Source organism: Mauremys mutica, chromosome 5 (genome assembly GCF_020497125.1).
Source record: "Mauremys mutica isolate MM-2020 ecotype Southern chromosome 5, ASM2049712v1, whole genome shotgun sequence".
NCBI classification, from domain to species: Eukaryota; Metazoa; Chordata; order Testudines; family Geoemydidae; genus Mauremys; species Mauremys mutica.
In genome coordinates this window covers 84,105,667-84,125,409 of record NC_059076.1, presented here as the reverse complement: position 1 = coordinate 84,125,409, position 19,743 = coordinate 84,105,667, and the positions used below count along the sequence as shown (strand labels likewise).

The window sequence follows — 19,743 nt, the reverse complement described above, 5'->3', positions numbered from 1 at the left end:
CATGAAATGCCAGCATAGTAGATGGAATGGGAGACCCTGGAATGTATTATGTAGTCTATTTTCGAACTTTTCTAGTTCTAGAACCAAGAACCTCTTCAAACTTTTTTTTTGAGGTTTTTTCTCCCATTGTAATGGAGGCGGGTAAATTCTCATAAACCAAACAATGTCTTTAGACCAGAGGTTGTTCAACTTTTTCATAGAGCCACATTTATACAGAGATGTATCTTGTGTATCATCTTCCCCCTCACTCATGAGTTCACAGACTGACTACCTTGTCCTTCACAATGAGACAGACCATGTTCTCTCCCTCTCACGACATGGGAGACTAGTAGTAAGAAAGTATTTAATTTATTTTAAACTGCCTTGTATTGTAATTTAGTAGCCAAGAACAAGGTGAGTTGGTCACAGGGTGTCAATCAGCTCTCCTCAGGCAATGAATGGTCATGGGACCATAGCTTAAGAACCTTTGCTTTGGGCCAATCTGCTGGTTTAATGGTAGCATATAATGTTATTACCTAGCAGATTTGAGATCAGATCTACTAGGTCCTAGATTTCATAACACTATTATGTAACTCCTATTGGGAGAAATAGAGAGGAGTCTAGTTCTTGTCCTTCATTGAAAGAAATTGCCACAGTGTGAACTAATTAATGGGAAAACAGGTACATTCCAAGTGCAGGGACAATGTTCTGCTATTCCTTCCTAATCAAATTGAAAATCACATTTCAGTCTGAAACTATGTAACTACTAATGTTATAAGCAACCCTTAAGATGACTCTAACGGAAAAAGATTAGAGAAGTAGAACATTGCATAAGTATGCTGACTTTGCTAACTTTAAATAAAAAGATAAAAATGTCTGCCTAATGTTAGGTTCTTACATCTATTTTTAGGCACCTAACTAAATGGTTTTCTTTTCAAAAGTCCTGAGCACTCAGCAATTCCCATTTGCTTCAGAGGGTACTGCATGCTTTTGAAAATAAACTCACGCATGCAAGTGTTTGAATATGGATTTAAAAGAAGTGTAACCTTTAAGCACCCATCTTTGAAAATCTTGGTTTATTTTTTTACAGGCTAAACATTATTTTTATAATATGATAATATTACATGTAAGTATTAATTACTTTGCCTGCTTTTCAGAGGCTGCCAGCTAGAGCTGTATATGACTTTAAGGCTCAGACCTCTAAGTAAGTATTAAAGTTTTGTTAGTTAAGAGTATGTATGAATGCAAGGGCAACCTTTTTCATACCTGTCTCAGACACCTGTCTCAACCAATGGTCAAAGACTGTGACAGTGTCAGCAGTACATTTCTGTTGAGGGATACCAGCCTCAAGAAGCTACCCAGAACTCTGCTCTGCCTAAGCAGTAGCCCATGAATAAGTAAGCTGTGTAAGAAGCCATTTCATATTTAAAATGTTTGAATGATGAAACACTAATATTTGTTCAAATGTGGGAGTGGCTATGCATCCTCAGCACACATTTTTACCCTGTAGTCCTGGCCACCGGTCTGAGGGGCTCTGCATTTTAATTTAATTTTAAATGAAGCTTCTTAAACATTTTAAAAACCTTATTTACTTTACATACAACAACAGTTTAGTTATATATTATAGACTTAGAGAAAGAGCCCTTCTAAAAATGTTAAAATGTATTGCTGGCACACGAAACCTTAAATTAGAGTGAATAAATGAAGACTCGGCACAACACTTCTGAAAGGTTGCTGAGCCCTGCTGTGAACTATAAAAGATCCAAAAGAGCACCTACATTCCATCATCCATGTTGTCCCATAAGATCCCCAGTGTTTATCCCATTTTTTTCATAAATGAAGGGCTAACATTGTCACCTAAATTATGCTCCTGGTCTTTAAACTTAAGGGCATCTGGAACTGTGTGGGGAGTAGGTTAGGGGATGTGGAGCTTGAAAAGTAGAGGGATAATATAGGCGAGAAGACAATGGCCAAGATTTTCAAGTCACTGGTGATATTGGATACCTGAATTTTGGGGTGTCCAACTTGAGATACTTTAAAGGGACTTGATTCTCGGAAAGTGCTAAGCACTTGCCAATTTGGGCACCAAAAACTGAGCCAACCAAAATCACTAGCCAGCTTTTAAAATCTTGACCAAGATTTTCAACATAGACCCATTTCAAAGGGGTATATTCTGTGAGAATCAAGACAAAAAAAATAGAGTGGACCAAATTCTGCTCTCATTAATAGTAACAACTCCACTGAAGTTCATTGAGTTAAGTGGGTGTAAATGAAAATAGAATTTGAACTTGTATTTAAAGAAGAGAAGACAAATTTGATAGGGAAAGGAAAATTATTTCATATTTCTCAGAGTATTACAAATAGCTGAGATCAAAAGCTATTCAAAAACTACCCTGAGAATAACCCTTTACATGTAAACAATGACATAGACCTCTCATCATGTCTTTTGATGCCCTTTTGACCTAAATATAAAGGACTGTTATGTGCACCTGTATTAGTAATTCACACAAAGATAGCTATTGACTGAATCTTCATGCACAGTAAATTGAATGTTTGTTTATACAGAACATAATCTTGTCCTTTACACTAGTGAACCATGCAGAGTGGGCTGAGTGGGTCAGGGCAAGAAGGTGCCTGAGCCAACTTGCTGGGGTAGGGTAGGGTAATTCATGGAGATATGGCAGGAATGTGCAGTGCAGTGAACCTTTCTGCTTTTATAAAAGGGAACAACAAAAGGCTCTCCTATCCACCTATGGATCAGCAGCTGAAGTAGCATCCACACAGGAGGGACAGAAGACACCGAACTTGCATGAAGATCCACATGTATTTGGGGCTATGATGTAGATCAGGCCTATCTCTTTAGTGGACCAAAACCAGAATCCAAACCCAAATACCCCAAGTTTCAGATTCAGATCTGATTCTGAATCCAAACATTGCTGCTTGTGCCAATCTGCAGTTTACAATTATTTTATTATATATTACCCACTGGGATACGCAGTATGGCTATGATGCTCCTTCCTCAGATAATTGTTGTTAAATTACATGTGTAAACAGCACTGGAACTTCTGAAGCAATTAAAGCAGCTCAATCACAAATCTGAAAATGTCTGACTAAAATAAATCTGTTACAGGGAACTGTCCTTTAAGAAAGGAGATACTGTCTATATCCTCAGGAAAATAGATCAAAACTGGTATGAGGGAGAGCACTATGGAAGAGTTGGAATTTTCCCAATTTCTTATGTTGAGGTTGGTCTGTTGTTTTAATTTCTGGGATTAGTTTTTAAAATAGATGCACAAATTACATGGAAATAATGCAAAAAAAATTCATGTTCTCCTTTCAGAAACTTTCTCCCCCAGAAAAAGCACAGCCTGCCAGGCCACCTCCTCCAGCACAAGTTGGAGAGATTGGAGAAGCTATTGCCAAATATAATTTCAGTGCAGACACAAATGTGGAACTATCATTGAGAAAGGTAACATCTAGAGTTATCTTCAGTGAAAAACATCTACACTGAATAACTGTTTATAAATAAAACTTAAAAACTTGAATGTAAATGCGATTGTTTCACCTACTCTGAAATCACAGAAAGGCTACACACAAAACAAAATACTAGTAGTGGGATATTTGCAGAGAACTTAATTAACCTTCTTTGCTTCATATCTCCAGGTATCTATCTCTACATTTGTGAATGGTGTAAATGTGTTATGCAAAACAGGTAATTAGGTTGTACTTGCCTGATTTGCACATGCAAACATCAGGTTGCATGTGCAAATCAGGTAATTGGGTGCCTAATTGCCCAAGTTGCATGTACATTACCCATCTACACATTTTTCAATTGCCTCTTTCCTCAACCACAATTGTGGGGCCTGCAATTTTATAGGTGCACCCACTGTTTTGGGTATATAATAGGAGATTTTTAAAACTCTGATGGCTTGTCTATGAACATTTTTGGAAGCCCCTGTGACATTTTATGGATTACCCAAGCCAATAAGGAGTTCTGTCACAGCCTGCCTTATAACTTTGGGTTCCTTAATACTACTCTGCTATGACTCAGAACCCTGACAGCCTACAAATAGGTCTCAACCCTGCCTTCCACCAGCCTAGTTACTCTTTGCAGGATGACCTCAGCAACCCCTTCCGATCCCAAGTCCCCGCAGATCTGTCTCCCTGAGTTCTTAACTACAAGATACTCAGACTTTCCCTCTCTGGTTTCACACCTCTGAAGGAGTAAAACCTGCCCCCAGCAATCAGTTCACTTTGGCGCACACACTTCACAGAGTTTGCATACCAGAGACCTGCTTGGGGTAAAAATAAAGAAAAAGTTTATTCAATAGAAAAGTCAAAGATTAAATAGTAAGGGAGAACAAACGAATACAAGTTGCACAGAAAATAAACAGGAAGACACAATCTCAGGCTTTACGCTTCTATGTTAGCTAAATTCCATTTTCTAATACAAGTTACCTATTGCCTCTGTGACGTTTCCCCGCATAACCCCTGCCATAGAGAGGATCCAGTGTTTCATCACAGTACCCCACTTAGATGCTGGATCTCCATTTCTGGATAGCTTTCACTTCAAACCCCTTACTGTTTAACAGGATTTGCAGGGTTGGTGGGTTTGTTTTTACTTCTTCTTTCTCTCAGACTATGGTAATTCATGGTTACAAAGTGCAGGGAAACTCCCTTCTTCCTTAGGGCTTGTCTACAGTACGAAGTTAAGTCAACGTAAGGCACCTTACATTGACTTAACTGTGTAAAAATACACACTACAATGTTCCTCCCACTACGTCGCCCTAGTAAATCCACCTCTACGAGAGGCATAAGGCTTAGGTCAACATAATTTGTGCAGTGCAGTGTCTGTATAGCTACTGTGTTACTTGCATCACTTGTTGGCTGTCAGAATGGCTGACAGCCAGAGCTCTGAAATTAGCAAGAGTGTCAGTTTCACTGCTGGTAGGGTTCCTTTTTAAATTGAGTGTGGCGGGGGTAGGGGAAAGTGAGGGATGGGGGATGAGGGAAAGGTGTTCCAGCTGTGAACCCCAGTAGTGCTGAGAGCCCAGGCTGTGGGCTCCCTACAGAACTCCCAACTGGAGCCTGGCTGCAGCCAGGGTTCTCTGCTCTCTACACTGCTCCTCTTAAGTCAGTGCAAGCACACCTGGTGAGGACACGTGCCACTGACAGAAAGAGGGTAGCGTGCACATGGAAAAACCACAGTAATTACTGCAGTGGCTGTAAGTCGGCCTGTAGTGTAGTGTTGACAAGGCCTGAGTTTTCCAAGGCTGGGTTTTTTTTCAATTTCAGTGTCTTCCCATTAACTTAAATAGACTACCATTGTCTTTCCCTGAGTTGTACAATGCTAGGTGCTTGGAGCTAGTTTCATGTAAACAATTAGCCTGAGAGGTGCCCCTCCCTACCTCCTGGCTTCACCCCACCCCCCATTGTGAAGTGATGCTATAGTTGCATCCTAGCTATAGTTACAATGTTCTACATATACATAACCTGTATAAATATCTCCTAATGGCCATCAAGTTCAGAACATTATATGCTTTCATAAAAGATCTTACTTGACATATAATTAATTATACACTATAACATTATATGCAACCACTTCAGTTGCTTATTCTTTGGGGTTCAGACACCTTCTCCCTTTGGGTTGTCTGGAATCTGAATGTCACAGCAATTTATTAAATAAATACTATTCCATAATTCCAAGTTTGAATCTCATATTATTGTCACACACTTAGGTATTATTTAAGAAGTTTTATTATAATACAGACTTGTGCTGTTTGGAATCTACTATCATGGCTGTAAGATAGTTGGTGCAAGTTTCTAATTAAAGAAATATTTCTTCTTGGATTTAACGCCAAAATTTTCTTTCTAATTGTAATACTAATTCTTGCTGTTTCAACAACATATTGTAATTTACAATAGGTATTCTTAAACATAAATCTACACATCTAACCATATTTATGGAATAATTCCAAATTAGGCATAGCTAGATATTAAATATTAATGTATTTCACCAAGTGATACATCTTTATCATAAAATGTTTAATCCCCAGATGATCGGGTGATGAAAGGGCATTATTCATACATAGAACAAAGATTACAAAAATATGGATATGAAAACATCTTCCATGTAAAACCTACTGCACTGACTAGTAAAGCAAATGTAAAATTTCAAACTTTGGTTCCTAAATTTTGGTACCACAAGCCGTGATTAGCATCGAAAATAAATGATAGTGATATTCATAACCCACAATGAAGCGACTGGGAGCTGAAGAGTGCTCAGTATCTCTTCAAATCAGTTGTTTATCCAGATGCTTAACATTAGGTATGCAGGCTTGAAAACATTTGCCATTAGGACTATTCAAACAAAACAAGATTTTGTACTGGTAACACATAGAAAAATTTGTATCCATAGGGCAATTCTGCCTCATTCACACTTTCCTGGTGAAAAAAGGCTGATGCCAGATGGTCTGGTAGGAAGGAATACACTGATCTATTTTTCATCTGACATGACTGAGCCCAGGACATGATCTTATTGATGGTGATTCAGGGACTGATCCAGCACGCATTGAAGGTGCTGGGAGTCTTTCCATTTACTTCGGTCTTGCTGAATCAGGTCCATACTATGTTTAGTATACCCTAAAATCAGGAAGACGGAAGTGAAGGATTAATTTTCTTAATGTGAATATTAAACATGAGCATTATAATGTGAACTTCTGTTTATAAACATTGTAAACATTCATGTTTATAACTCCTGGATTTTATATTCACAGGAGTTGAGCCTGGTTTTGATGAAAGAGTAGCTGGCACTTGTTTGTTTTTGTTTGTTCAATTAGAGATGCTTTTATGGTACTCACAAATCAACAACAGAAACAAAATCACATAAAACTAAGAGGACTTTGAGTTGGGAGGGTGGGGATTGAAAAAAAGTTGTCCTGCAGGAGACATGATAAAATATATGTTACATAAAACAAACAGGAGTCCATAAAATTTTAATAAGGAGAAAAGTACTTTAGTATGGCCTTTTTCTTAATCTTTACTGGATTTTCAAGAAAAATACAAAACCAAACAATGTGATGAGCAAAACACTTAAATTAATACAACAGTCGCTATTACTGACTGCAGGAAGGGGCCAGGTCAGTGATCTAATGGAACAATGGCGTTTTGCCATGTAGGCATCTAAGTTCTGAGCTTGAATTCAGAACTCAGATGCCCACTGAGCAGAGCAAAGTGCACCTCAATTGTTGTTTAGTATCTGGTATAGGAATGGCATTCACGGACCAACACAGGCCCTCTCTTGCTGGAACGATAGCATTATGTGAAGTTAATGGGAAAATGGGGGAGATTCTGAAGGCTCTGACCAGGGCCACAAAGGACCCCCATGAAAAATACTGTGATATGTTGAGATAAAAATATAAACTATTCAGAAAATAAAGTTATCACTTGTCCACTGATAATTAATTTTGATAATGCATTACAGGGAGACAGAGTAATTCTTCTTAAGCGAGTTGATCAAAACTGGTATGAAGGTAAAATACCAGGAACCAACAGACAAGGCATCTTCCCTGTTTCCTATGTAGAAGTCATCAAAAAGAATGCATCAAAAGGTGCTGGTGACTACCCTGATCCTCCAATACCCCAAAGCTATTCTAGTGATAGAATACACCATTTAAGTTCAACTAAGGTAAGGACAATTTGTTTTTCCATCATGCCTAGAGTATGTTAATACAATCTTGTACATCTTTGGTAAAATAACCAATAAATAGTTTAATATAAAATTTTTAACAACTCACGCATCCCACCCACAGAAATCATATTTAATACTCAATCTTTTTCTGAAGATAGAGTTGCATTGCCAAATTTTTCATTGTACAACTTAATTTTTTACATTTTTTAGTATACGCTGTGGCATTTAAGCCTCTTCCTGGTTTTCACTAAGTCTATAAAATTCAAAGTGTAAAACCTAGGACATAAAAGGCTTAATTCCAAAGATGTTTTAAATATCCTTCGTAGATCCCAAACTCCGCAAGTCTAGACATTAACTATTACATTATCTAGAGAATGGCCAGGCAGAGTTTGGGCAGCAAATCAATCCCACCAGAACAAAACATGTTTGGCAACTTGGAACAGATTGGAGCATTGTGAGTTATGTTCAGTGGACTGTTATGTTGCAATATGAACATCTTTTTTTAATGACACCACGCAGAAGATCTTTCAGTCCCTGTCCATCCTTGGGTGCAAGGAAAAGGAGAAGGAGTCAGCCAATGACTTTTTTTCGGTCACTGGCCTCCTTTTTGCCACCCACCCTCCAGAAATGGATTTTTGTCATAATGCCGGCTCCTTGGGGTGATTTTGTAACATGATAGCACTTGTCAAGTATCAGAGGGGTAGCCGTGTTAGTCTGGATCTGTAAAAGCAGCAAAGAGTCCTGTGGCACCTTATAGACTAACAGAAGTTTTGGAGCATGAGCTTTCGTGGGTTAATACCCACTTCGTCGGATGCATGTATACATGTATGGACACATGCATCTGATGAAGTGGGTATTCACCCACGAAAGCTCATGCTCCAAAACTTCTGTTAGTCTATAAGGTGCCACAGGACTCTTTGCTGCTTTTATGATAGCACTTGTGTTAAGTTATAATGATGCAAATGTCATCACGTTGCAATACAGTTCAGGTTCAGATCTTTATAGCTATAACCTGAAACCAAGCTTCTTTACAGCTTCTTACACCTAGTCATGAACACTCTCAAACCTTTCAGGAGTGTTTGAACCCCCCTTCCATCCCAATCTATGCAACCATCACAAATTATGTTGGCTGATGGGAGAAAAATTGGTTTCCATTGAAAGTTCTGTTCTTTTCTGATGATGAGCAGACTTTGATCAGTTATTTAGTTGCTGAAACTACCCTCTCACAAAGATTTGCACACAGTCTCTTTAACGGCAGTAGAAGCATGAAGATTTTTGTATGTGGCTTCAATTACTGTTAATGAGAGTTATCAGTCTAAAACTTTTGAACATCAAGGAGGGAAAAAACCCTTCAAATGTTCATTTTCCTTAGTTGTTTATCTCTTTAGAGTATGTTCTTTTTGTGTGTGCAGTTTGTAAGCTCTCTTTGTTCAGTTATTGGTGTATTTTTGTTTCATGATGTCACTAATATATTACCTTGCTCCTTTTCATCTATATTTTGACAGTTATTCATATATTAGTGCTAAGTTACAATGTTAGAATAGGAGAAGCTTCGCAACTTTCCCTAAAGATTTCCAACTGCTACCAAAATGTGTCTCTGATGGACAAGCCTGACCTTTGAATTTTGTGCCTATGGATAAACACTAATAGCATCAAATGTGAGATTTTCTTGATCAGGAGATGGTTCTTGGTCTTCAAATGTGTGTCAACAGGGATGCCAGCTGCTATTTTTTCCCCACCCAATAAGTTTTGGGTTGGAGATAGCAACAATTTAAGTTTTATAGTAGTTAGCCATCTTCAAATCCCCCTAGTTCCAACTCTTTATCACAGAACTCATTGCTAAGGTTCTCATCATTCCATTGAGAGCTGGGCTGTGGTTTCAAAGCATAAGTTCATGAGAGACTCACGTTTAAGTTAAAATCACCCAGTAATTCTTTGATATTTAAATATTTTACATCTTCCCTCACAAGTTGAAAAGACCAACTCTTGGGGAAGAGATTGGAATCAGAAGGAGTTTGGAGGATGTATTGAAGGGTCTCTATCTCTCGGAGCTTGAAGAAAAAAACAGAATGTCTGTCCCTGATCTATATTTCTTCATATTAGTTGCTGGATAGTTCAAACTATCCTTGTTGTGATAGAAAACTAAACATAGCAGTGGGCAGATCCTCAGCTGATGTAAATGTCATAGCTCCCTAAGTGCCAGTGAACTATGGCAATTTGCACCAGCTGAAGATCTTCCCCTGAGACTGCTCCAATAAAGCATCTTTCCTTGACCAAGAAGGAACAGGGCACCTAGAGATGCCACATGTTCTTTCTCCTAATGACTTCATAGGAGTTTGACAAGAGAGGTAGCAATGGACAGGTTTGACAAAATCTCTGAGAATATGGAGAATTAAAAATGGCTAAGTTTCAGGAAAGAGGCACTTGATGTTTCTGATATAACAATAAGGATCACTGGGCCTTATTCTCCACTCTGTTAGACCAGTTTTATGGTGATATCAATGTAGTTACTGTGACATAGAATGGTACAGTCCAGACTGATGAGCACTGTGTCACCCTGTCCTCTAACCTGGGGTACCTTTTACAATACTTTTCTGCTGTAGCCTCTAGCCTGGACTGCTCACAAACAGCCTCCAGCATGCAGGTCACTCCCAACTACATCTGTTTGTGTGCTGCAGACAGCCCATGGCTCTTACTAGCCTTGGTTATACTGCAGGGTGACCCCAACAGACTCTCAGTCTTAGATTATCCCCTAGCAATGTACGCCCTGTACTGCCCAGACATCAACTGGATAATACAAGTATCAGAGGGGTAGCCGTGTTAGTCTGGATCTGTAAAAGCAGCAAAGAGTCCTGTGGCACCTTATAGACTAACAGAAGTTCTGGAGCATGAGCTTTCGTGGGTGAATACCCACTTCGTCGGATGCACCCTGCATACATCCGATGAAGTGGGTATTCACCCACGAAAGCTCATGCTCCAGAACTTCTGTTAGTCTATAAGGTGCCACCGGACTCTTTGCTGGATAATATAAGTTTATATAAAATCCATTACTACTTTAATAGAATTAATATGCACACAATTTGCCACCACAAATGTAGTTTCCCAGGTACTTCAATTTAAACACATTGGATTAGATAAAACAATAAAACAAGTTTATTAACTACAAAGAAAGAGAATTTAAGTGAGTACAAGTAATGAGGCACAAAAATCAGAAATAGTTACAAGAAAATAAAGTCAAAATGCTACTGGTGCATAACTTAACAAACCATATCAGATTCAAGCAAAGTTTCTCACCATATGCTTTCTGAAGTCTTACTGACCAAACCCTCTAGGTCAGGACCCCTTCTCCCAGAATCCAATGAAGTCTTCTTTTGGTGTGTCAGGTGTAGAGAATCAATGGGCAAGTAGAGAGGTGGGGTACCTTAGGGTGTTTGCCCTTCCTTTTTAGATTTTTAGTCCTCCTTTTGAAAAACATTTCCAACTGGGTACCAGGAGACAAAAAGTTTATGTGGAACATTTCCCTGCTGCTTTTTTCTCACCTGTTTGAGCTTCCTTTATCTCCCACTTCCTGCTTGATGACTCTGTTTACTGCTTAAATGCAAATGAAGGAGAGCACACATTCCTTTGTCTGAGACAGACATGTTTGCCAACCTCGGTTTGGATATGTGTTAATAACACCATGCAGTAGAACAGGGGTAGGCAACCTATGGCATGCATGCCGAAGGCGGCATGCGAGCTGATTTTCAGTGGCACTCTCACTGTCCAGGTCCTGGCCACCGGTCTGGGGGCCTCTGCATTTTAATTTAATTTTAAATGAAGCTGCTTAAACATTTTAAAAATCTTATTTACTTTACATACAACAATAGTTTAGTTATATATTATAGACTTATAGAAAGAGACCTTCTAAAAACGTTAAAATGTATTACTGGCACGCAAAACCTTAAATCAGAGTGAATAAATGAAGACTTGGCACACCACTTCTGAAAGATTGCCGACCCCTGCACTAGAATCTTATAACTTCACATACAATGTTACCACACATATTTTATCAGGACAATATTGACGAGCAAATTGTGAGTTTTCAAATGATACCTTACTTTGTACAACGATTATTACAATAGTGTGTAGGGTGAGAACATGGGTATATTCTGTCAGTTACCTCTCTATAAAACTGTAATGAAGTGAAGAATCAGGCCCACAGAGTCTAAAACAGATGTCTACACACATGCATGTCAGTGAGTATCTATTTTCTAAGAAAAAAAATCAAGGGTCTTTTATGTAATAGAGGGAATTTCTGCAGCAGTTGCTGCACTGACACAAATGGAAGAAAAAATACTGTACTGAAATCTCTCAAGCCAACTTCTCATCCATTAATTCTTCTATATATTCAGAAGAGGCTACATGTGTGGAAAAAGTGTCTTAAGTCTTCTTTTCTTACAGTAGCTGGAGAGGCTTTAGTAAACTTAAGCATTCCCAACTGAGTACTAGGGTTTAGCATGATCAGTGGCTTCACTTCAGGATTCTACTTATTCTTCCTCCTATTCATGTATATAACATGTTACCCATTATATCATTTTCTGCCTCTAGAGGCTCTTCCAGTTGTTTGGGGGTGGGGGAGGTGGGGAGAGATAATTCAATAGTCTTTGCATTATGTGGGATCTGTTCATGGTCAAAAACAAAGGAACTCAAAACTATTAAATTTTGCAAGAGGACTTGATATCAGGAAATCCTATACCAAAGAATTATCTAACTTCTCAAAAATAAAGCCATCTACCTTGAGAAAACTTCAGTAGGAGGTAAGTAATTTGCTCTCTTCTCCCCAGTCTATGACTCTCCGGTTCAAACTCTGTATAAGTAATAAAGCCTTATTTTCTTTTCTTACAGTAATTTTTAAAATCTAAAGTAGCCAGATAATTAAATAGATGTGAAATCTAGAGTTGTTTTAGATTATTCTAACAAGGAAATTAAAATATTTTTTTCATGCCAGTTTAATTTTGAGGATTACTAGTAACAAAAAATACATTTTCAGTATTTACTGAAGCAATGGATATCTACAGATGCAGTGTACGTATGACTCACCAGTCTATCATTCTTACAAAAGGACTTTTCTTTTACCAGAAGGATACTTCAATCAATATTATGTAATGCTACTCAAAATATATTGCTATGTACTGTGCTGTCACCATCTTAAAAAGGATTGTTTACTGTCTACATTCTATTAGATTTAAGTGTATGTACCTTAACTAAAAATGTAATTTTATTTGTTCACAATTACATCAATTTTAAATAAAAAGTGCATTATGTAGCTATTGATGCCTTAATAAAAGTATGCAATGTATTTAAGATGTTTCTTTAAGATCACCACAAGAAGGTACAGCAAACATTTAACATTAGGAAAATTAGAGATTATTTGGTTTGTTCTGTTTGTATTAGTGTTTAATGGAACCCAGTGAGCAAGGTGCTTTTAACAGTATGACTATTCTGAAAATAATGGTTTGGGGAAATCAAAGCTGACTTGAGTGTACTATATAACATCTTGTGATAGGCTCACTTGCATAGAGCAGTAAATAACATAATCCTAGCAGATCAAATTTAGGCTCCCTTCATACTCCGTGATTCAGATCTGTCTTGATGTTTGACATTTAAGCCCTAGGCCAGAACCTGATACAGTTTCACTTTTCAAATATCTTTTCAGCTATTCTGATTCATGCAGTAATGATTTCAGACATTTGTGCTCACTGAAATAATATCCTATAATCCAGAAGATGGCACATAACTTTTTTTGCTTAAGCTACTCATATCTTAGTCCAATGTCAATTTTTTTTGTTTGTTTATTTTTAATTCCTATGCTTTTCCTTATTTCTAAAGTTGGCTTCCAAAGCATCATCCCCACCTCCCAGATATCATTCCTCTCCTTGGTCAGATTCTAATAAAGGGAATCTCCAGGCTGTCACCAATGAATGGTTGTCACTGACTGTTGGTTTTCCACTGTCAAGCATGCCTGCCCCAACTCCTCCACCTTTTCCTGACAGCTTTCGTTGTGATCTAGAGGAACTCAACTCTTTGGCATTAACAGCATCCCAGTCTATACCAATGCCCCCTGCTAATATCACTTGCCAAGTTAAGGATGATCGTTTTGTTCCATTTATGTCAACAAAGACCTCTCTCAGGTCTTCTGAATCTCTTCTTCAGCCCTTCCCTGCATGTACTTTTGTATCACTTCCTCCAACAATCCAATTTCAGGACACAGCACATAAGCCCATAACAAATGGTATCAAAATGAATGAAAGAAAATATAAAGATCTGAAAGAGATTATTGGATCTCCAACTGTTAAAGAAACAAGAAGCTTATCAGATTCTACAAAAGCACATGGAACCATGATCACTGCTTTTGCTGTCTCTGAGCCTTCTAAATGTGGCTCCCTACCCAGAATGCTAGCAGCAATTGATGAACAGGAAGAGGAAATCTGTGAGGAGCACCTGTCAATAATCCAAGAGGGTCAGCCAAAATGTCAGGATTCATATTTCTACAGATGTGCACCTGATGTAACAGAACAAATGCCAGGACTGTATATAGAGACACTGAGACATGACAGAATAAAATCTCCAATAGTAATTAAAAGCGAGCCTATGATACCTTATGAAGGACACCATTCATCAAGTATCAATAAAGAGGTATTTTAATTTCTTAAGATTTAGCTTCTACATTCATACAGTTCACTCCTAGTATAATTAGTCTAGTCTTTTCTAACATATTTTTGTGTATCTATACATATACATACAGTATTATAATTAGGGTTGTATTCTATTACATAAATTATATATGATATTCTTAATAATAGAGAAAATGGCACTCCCATCTCAAATCTCTCTCTTACTGAAACTGAAAGAAATACCATTCTAGGTTACATGGTGCCCTTGTTTTCCAGTCTTCCCTTCTCTGCTGCCATTACAATAGTTCTGACCTTAATGACCGAATGCACAGCTTTCTTCACAGGCCCATTAGTGCTATTCTTTGAATTATCTGACAGAATGGGAGCTCCCAAAAGCAGGGCTATCCACACATTCCTGAAAGTGTGAGGAGGAATCGCCTACAGAGACTCAGCAATTCACCTCTCAGATGTGTCATTTGGCCATCTAACTAATTATAGTGTGTTCATGTCACAAGAATGTGACTAATAACTAGGGGCCAGAATAAGTTTGGCCATGAAATGCGTGCTTTCTAAGGCATGATCCCTCCCCCTGGACCAGCACAACTCTGTAGTGCCCCTAATGCATGCCAATGTCTAAATGCCACAAGATGGCCCTGAATTAATTAACACATTTATATAAAATTAATTCTAATGTTTCCAAGCAAAGTTTTAGTAACTGTTTTTTTATATATATATAAGATTTGTTTCAACAGTCAGACCGTTCAAGCAGTTAATCTGGTTAAAACCAATCTATAAAACAGATATATGGGTAATAGGTGATCCCTGATAGATTGTAACACTTTGCAGCACTCATAACTTGTTCTCATGGCTTAAAAATTACAATGTAACCCTGAGAACAAACTGCTGTGGTTATTTCAAGGGACACTGCCAGTATAAAAATTATAGCTGTTAACAAACACATTCATTTACTTAAAATATTAATAACACTTACATTATTAAAATTGTAAGATTTTTTTTAAAAATTCAATTTTGTCAGTGTACCCTCTTTTCTCACTTCCTTGCATTTCTTTTGATTTGCACAATGAAAATTAGTTGATTCAGTCTGAGCTCTGTTTTATAGGTAGTGTCTTGTTCAGGGTCTTATTTCTGCAATGTTTGAGAGCTTCCACTCTGTCAAATAATTCAAAGGGTAGCACTAGTGAGCCAACGAAGAAAGTCACATATTCTGCCTTTCAGGTCAGAATGATTGTAATAGCAGCAGAGAATCCTGTGGCACCTTATAGACTAACAGACGTTTTGCAGCATGAGCTTTCGTGGGTGAATGCCCACTTCGTCGGATGGCATCCGACGAAGTGGGCATTCACCCACGAAAGCTCATGCTGCAAAACGTCTGTTAGTCTATAAGGTGCCACAGGATTCTTTGCTGCTTTTACAGAACCAGACTAACAGGGCTACCTCTCTGATAAATGATTGTGATGGCAGCTATCTAGCAGAGAAAGCAAAACTGGAGAAAATAAGGGTACCATGTAACAGAGAATGATAGTTCTCTTTGTTTCAATATTTGAGGGAATGTTTAACTAAGAACTGCTTTAATTGTAATTTCTGAAAAACATAAAGTATTAGGTTTTGCAAAAGTTTCTTTTGATAACATTTAAAATTTGGACTTAATTTAACTCAACAGTGCCCCTTATAAATAATGTATTTAAAGGCAGGTTTCATTTGAAGTTTTAACAGACCTTCATGTAGGGCCCAATCCTTCAAGATACTGAGCTCTTGGGTGAGGTGCTAAGCACCCTCGACTTTCATTGCTGAGCACTTGCAAAATCAAGGCTAAGACGTATTAGGGTGCCTCCAAGAATACAGTTATTAAATTACAAGAAATACACTGACTCCCATCCCATATTTGTGTTTTTCAAATGAATGAGCCTAAAGACAGGGTAGTAGTAGGAAGTAAGTAGAATATGGTAAGACTATGAGTGATTTCTCCTCAGAATATTAGATTTACTGACTTGTGATGAATGTAACATCAGCCTGAGTACAGCAGTTAGGGGTCTCTCTGTCTTTGCTTGTTAGTGGTGTGTTACTTCTCTCTCTGCACTTTATGTTCTTCACTGATGGTTGTACAGCATGATTACTTGTTGTCTTTTTTAAATGTTTAAGCCAGCCCCACTTTCCTCTGGGACACAAGGGCCTTCTGCTTCTCCTTCTCATCTTCCTTCTAGTCCTCCATTTCACTCTGCCAAGGCACCTCCCTCTCAGTCTGTCTCCACATCTTCCCAGTCTGCTGTTCCCCATTCACCTCCTCTCCTTTCCAAACTTTCATACCGACAGGAGATAAACTCAGCAAAGTTAAAGGTAACTGCACTTGTTGACTGTGAATTGCTGCATGTCTCCATGTGTGTTTGACAAATAGAAGGAACAATGCTGAGATTGATCTTTTTACATTTTTAAATATAATTTCTGAGTATATAATATTCGTAGCATAAGCATGTAGCTAGCTCAAATGTTATAAGCAGCGTAGTGCCTTTTCCGATTCAATAACAATGTCAAGTAAGAAAAAACTATCATGAAGGGACTGGATAGTTCAGGGAAGGATTAGCTGGATAGCTCAGGTATAGGATGTAGGAGCTTTTACTCTCTAGATCATGTTTCTGAATCCACACTAATGGTTTGATCTAGCTCTCATTGAATTCAATGGGTGGTTGCTGATCACGGCAATAGGAGATGAATCAGGCTCTAGGTCATTAGGCCACTGAAAAGTTACCAGATGTTGTGCTAAAGGAGTTTGTAGTTTCAGTCCAATTCCTAAGGGGCAGATGTGTATTTCACAATAACCACTATCACACTTATCACCCATTAGTAGCATTCTTGTTGTCAGTCCCATTAGCCAAAAATTGAACAGATATAGAGTTTAGGGAACTTTCTCTTCTCAAGACATATTTCCAGATGAGGGTTGAAGCACTGTGGCGGGGCATAGCAGAGAAGTCTGAAATTGTCACTTGCTTTCTAGGTCTTTAGTGGGTACACAGAAGGAGTCAAGCTCCAGAGATGTTCATTTCATGAGCATTACATTTGGTTTAAACAGAAAAGAGAAAAATCACCATAAAAACACTATGATTGATTTTAAACAAGATTTAAGGTGTTCCATTTTTCCCCCACTGAGAAAGAGATGTTGTTGACAGCTTCAGCTCTCTCACCTAAGAGACCACCTCTCTCCCTGTGATACACTACCTAGTGTATCTGCAGTAAGTAGAGATGCTGTTGCAAGATCCCCTTCCTATAATAGAGAGGAAGTTGCAGGTTGGGGTGTACTCCTTCAGGACCCAGGGACTCTGAAATAATCTCCTGTCTGGTCTAAAAATTGCCATGATTTGGTTACTTTGAGGGCATGCTAAAAGGGCCATTTGTTGGTTTTGAAGAGAAGTGGGAGGATTGTAGTAGTGGCCATAGTATGTGGTTGATAATAACTGAGCATGTGCTGCACCTTGCTAGAAGGGGTGAACTAATCGTATTGCATTTTGGTTATATAATTTTGAATAACTGACAGGGCACTTAGAGCCTATAGATGAGTGCTTTTACTTATTCTGAATCAAAACAAATAAAATTCAGGAAATGTTACCGACTAGCATAAAGTCTTTGAAATTATCTCTAGGGGATCTTGAGATTTTTCATGTTATTTGAGCATTCATCAATAAATCCTAACAAGGCAAATTAATCCAAAATGAAAGGAAATACAAATATGCACTCTTTTAAATGATACAAGAAGCTGAAAGTTCATACACCTCAGGGCACGAATTTTGACTTTGGATTTTATTTTGTTGCTTTTCATTGGAAGTGGTGAAGGGTAAGAAGTGCAAGTTATCAAGAGAGGGACATTTTATTGTCTCATTTTAAGACAATGAAGATTAAGCAATGATAAGAACTAGAGAACCGTTTCTTTTTTCTTACAGAGGTCTATCCACAACTCTTCAGTGTCTTTTTTTGATCGTCTCCCGTTCTCTGCCTGTTCCATACTCTAGATTATCTTTGAAGGCCACTGAGCAATTCCCCCTGTGAATGTCATCAGCATAGGCCCAAACCAATGGGAAGACTCCCATTAACTGATGAGTTTTGATCAGCCATCTGTATCTGTTCTGGAGACAACACTTCCTGCCTCTGATAAGCAGGCAATGTCTGCTATGTCTAGCAGCAAAGATTGAGCACAGCAATGGGCAGGTGAACTAACATCCCAGCAACTCTTAGTAAGTCAAAAGTATAATGCTTACCATTATACTGATCCATTTGGCTTGCACAAACCCCCTATCTCTAGGCTGTGAATTGGATTTCAGAAGAAGGGGTAGTTCGTATTCCCATTCCACTTGTGTATATCAGTGAGTAACATGCTGAACACTGCATGGCTACTGTTTTAAGAAGCCAGGCATTTAAGTCTCTTAACAACTAATTACATCAAAGAGTACAAAACTAAAATACACAAGATGAGGGAAAGTTGTTCAAGATGGGAAAGCCCTACAAGGTAAAGGGAATAATAGGATTGATATTGTGATAATTTTGCTCATGTCAGACAAAGGATTGGTTCACAGATGTGTGTAGAAGCTTGTCAATACCCTTAGATGAGACTAAGGACAGTGAAATACAAGAAACTGTAGGTAGGATTTTTAAAGGGGCAGTAGGCCTCGCCATCACTGGAAAAAAGGTGTAGTTTTAGCTCAAGTTAGATGACAAATTAACTAAATTGAGGTAAAATCCTAGTGAAGACAAGGCAGTTTGTAGTTTTCACATGAGTTGACTCAAAGATTAGGCTCCCCCATAGGCCTTAACTTGTGTGAAAACTACAAATTGTTTTATGTAGTCACTAAGATTTTACCTTGAATTAGTTAGCATGTGTTAGCAAACTCAAAGACGCATCTTTTTTTCACAGGGAAGATGAGGCCTCTGTGTCTTAGGTTTCCAACTTTTCGTGGGAGTTGGGTGCCTATCTGTCCTTTGAAAATCTTCCCTGTGTGATTATAAAAGCATTGGGGAGATGACAGTGGAAAGTCAAATCAAGTCTATGCCAGTCTCATTAAAAATATACAAAACTAGAACATTTATTTTAACTCTTTGATTTTTAAGTCTTTAATGTTTTCATTCTTTTAGAGCCTTATATCTTGCAGGGAGAATGTAAGTATTTAAAGGTAGCATATGCCCTCTTGACCCACACATGGAAAAGTCCTTTGACAAACTGATCCCCCCCTTGCCCGCACAGTGAGAGGCAGGTCAGTTTCCTAAGCAGCACTATGTTTCTTAGTCCTGGATGTTAGAGCAGAGAGCATGTGGCCCAAGCAATGGGCAGGCTTGGGGGCAAGGAGAACATTATGCAACACATCCTCCACATCCACAGTATGTAGCAGTGAACCTGTCACACTGTGGAACCCCCTTTAA

General features: G+C 38.3%; 1 protein-coding gene across 4 annotated transcripts in view; it reads left to right on the top strand.

The window, feature by feature from the left end:
• SORBS2 (sorbin and SH3 domain containing 2) overlaps window positions 1–19,743 on the top strand; it is a 204,882-nt gene that overhangs the window by 171,813 nt on the left and 13,326 nt on the right. For all 4 annotated transcript variants that reach the window (XM_045017975.1, XM_045017973.1, XM_045017976.1 and 1 more), the window contains 4 exons: window positions 1,137–1,183; window positions 3,110–3,224; window positions 3,320–3,448; window positions 7,463–7,666. In XM_045017975.1, coding sequence (XP_044873910.1) covers window positions 1,137–1,183; window positions 3,110–3,224; window positions 3,320–3,448; window positions 7,463–7,666 — 495 coding nt within the window. The remainder of the gene's footprint in view (window positions 1–1,136; window positions 1,184–3,109; window positions 3,225–3,319; window positions 3,449–7,462; window positions 7,667–19,743) is intronic.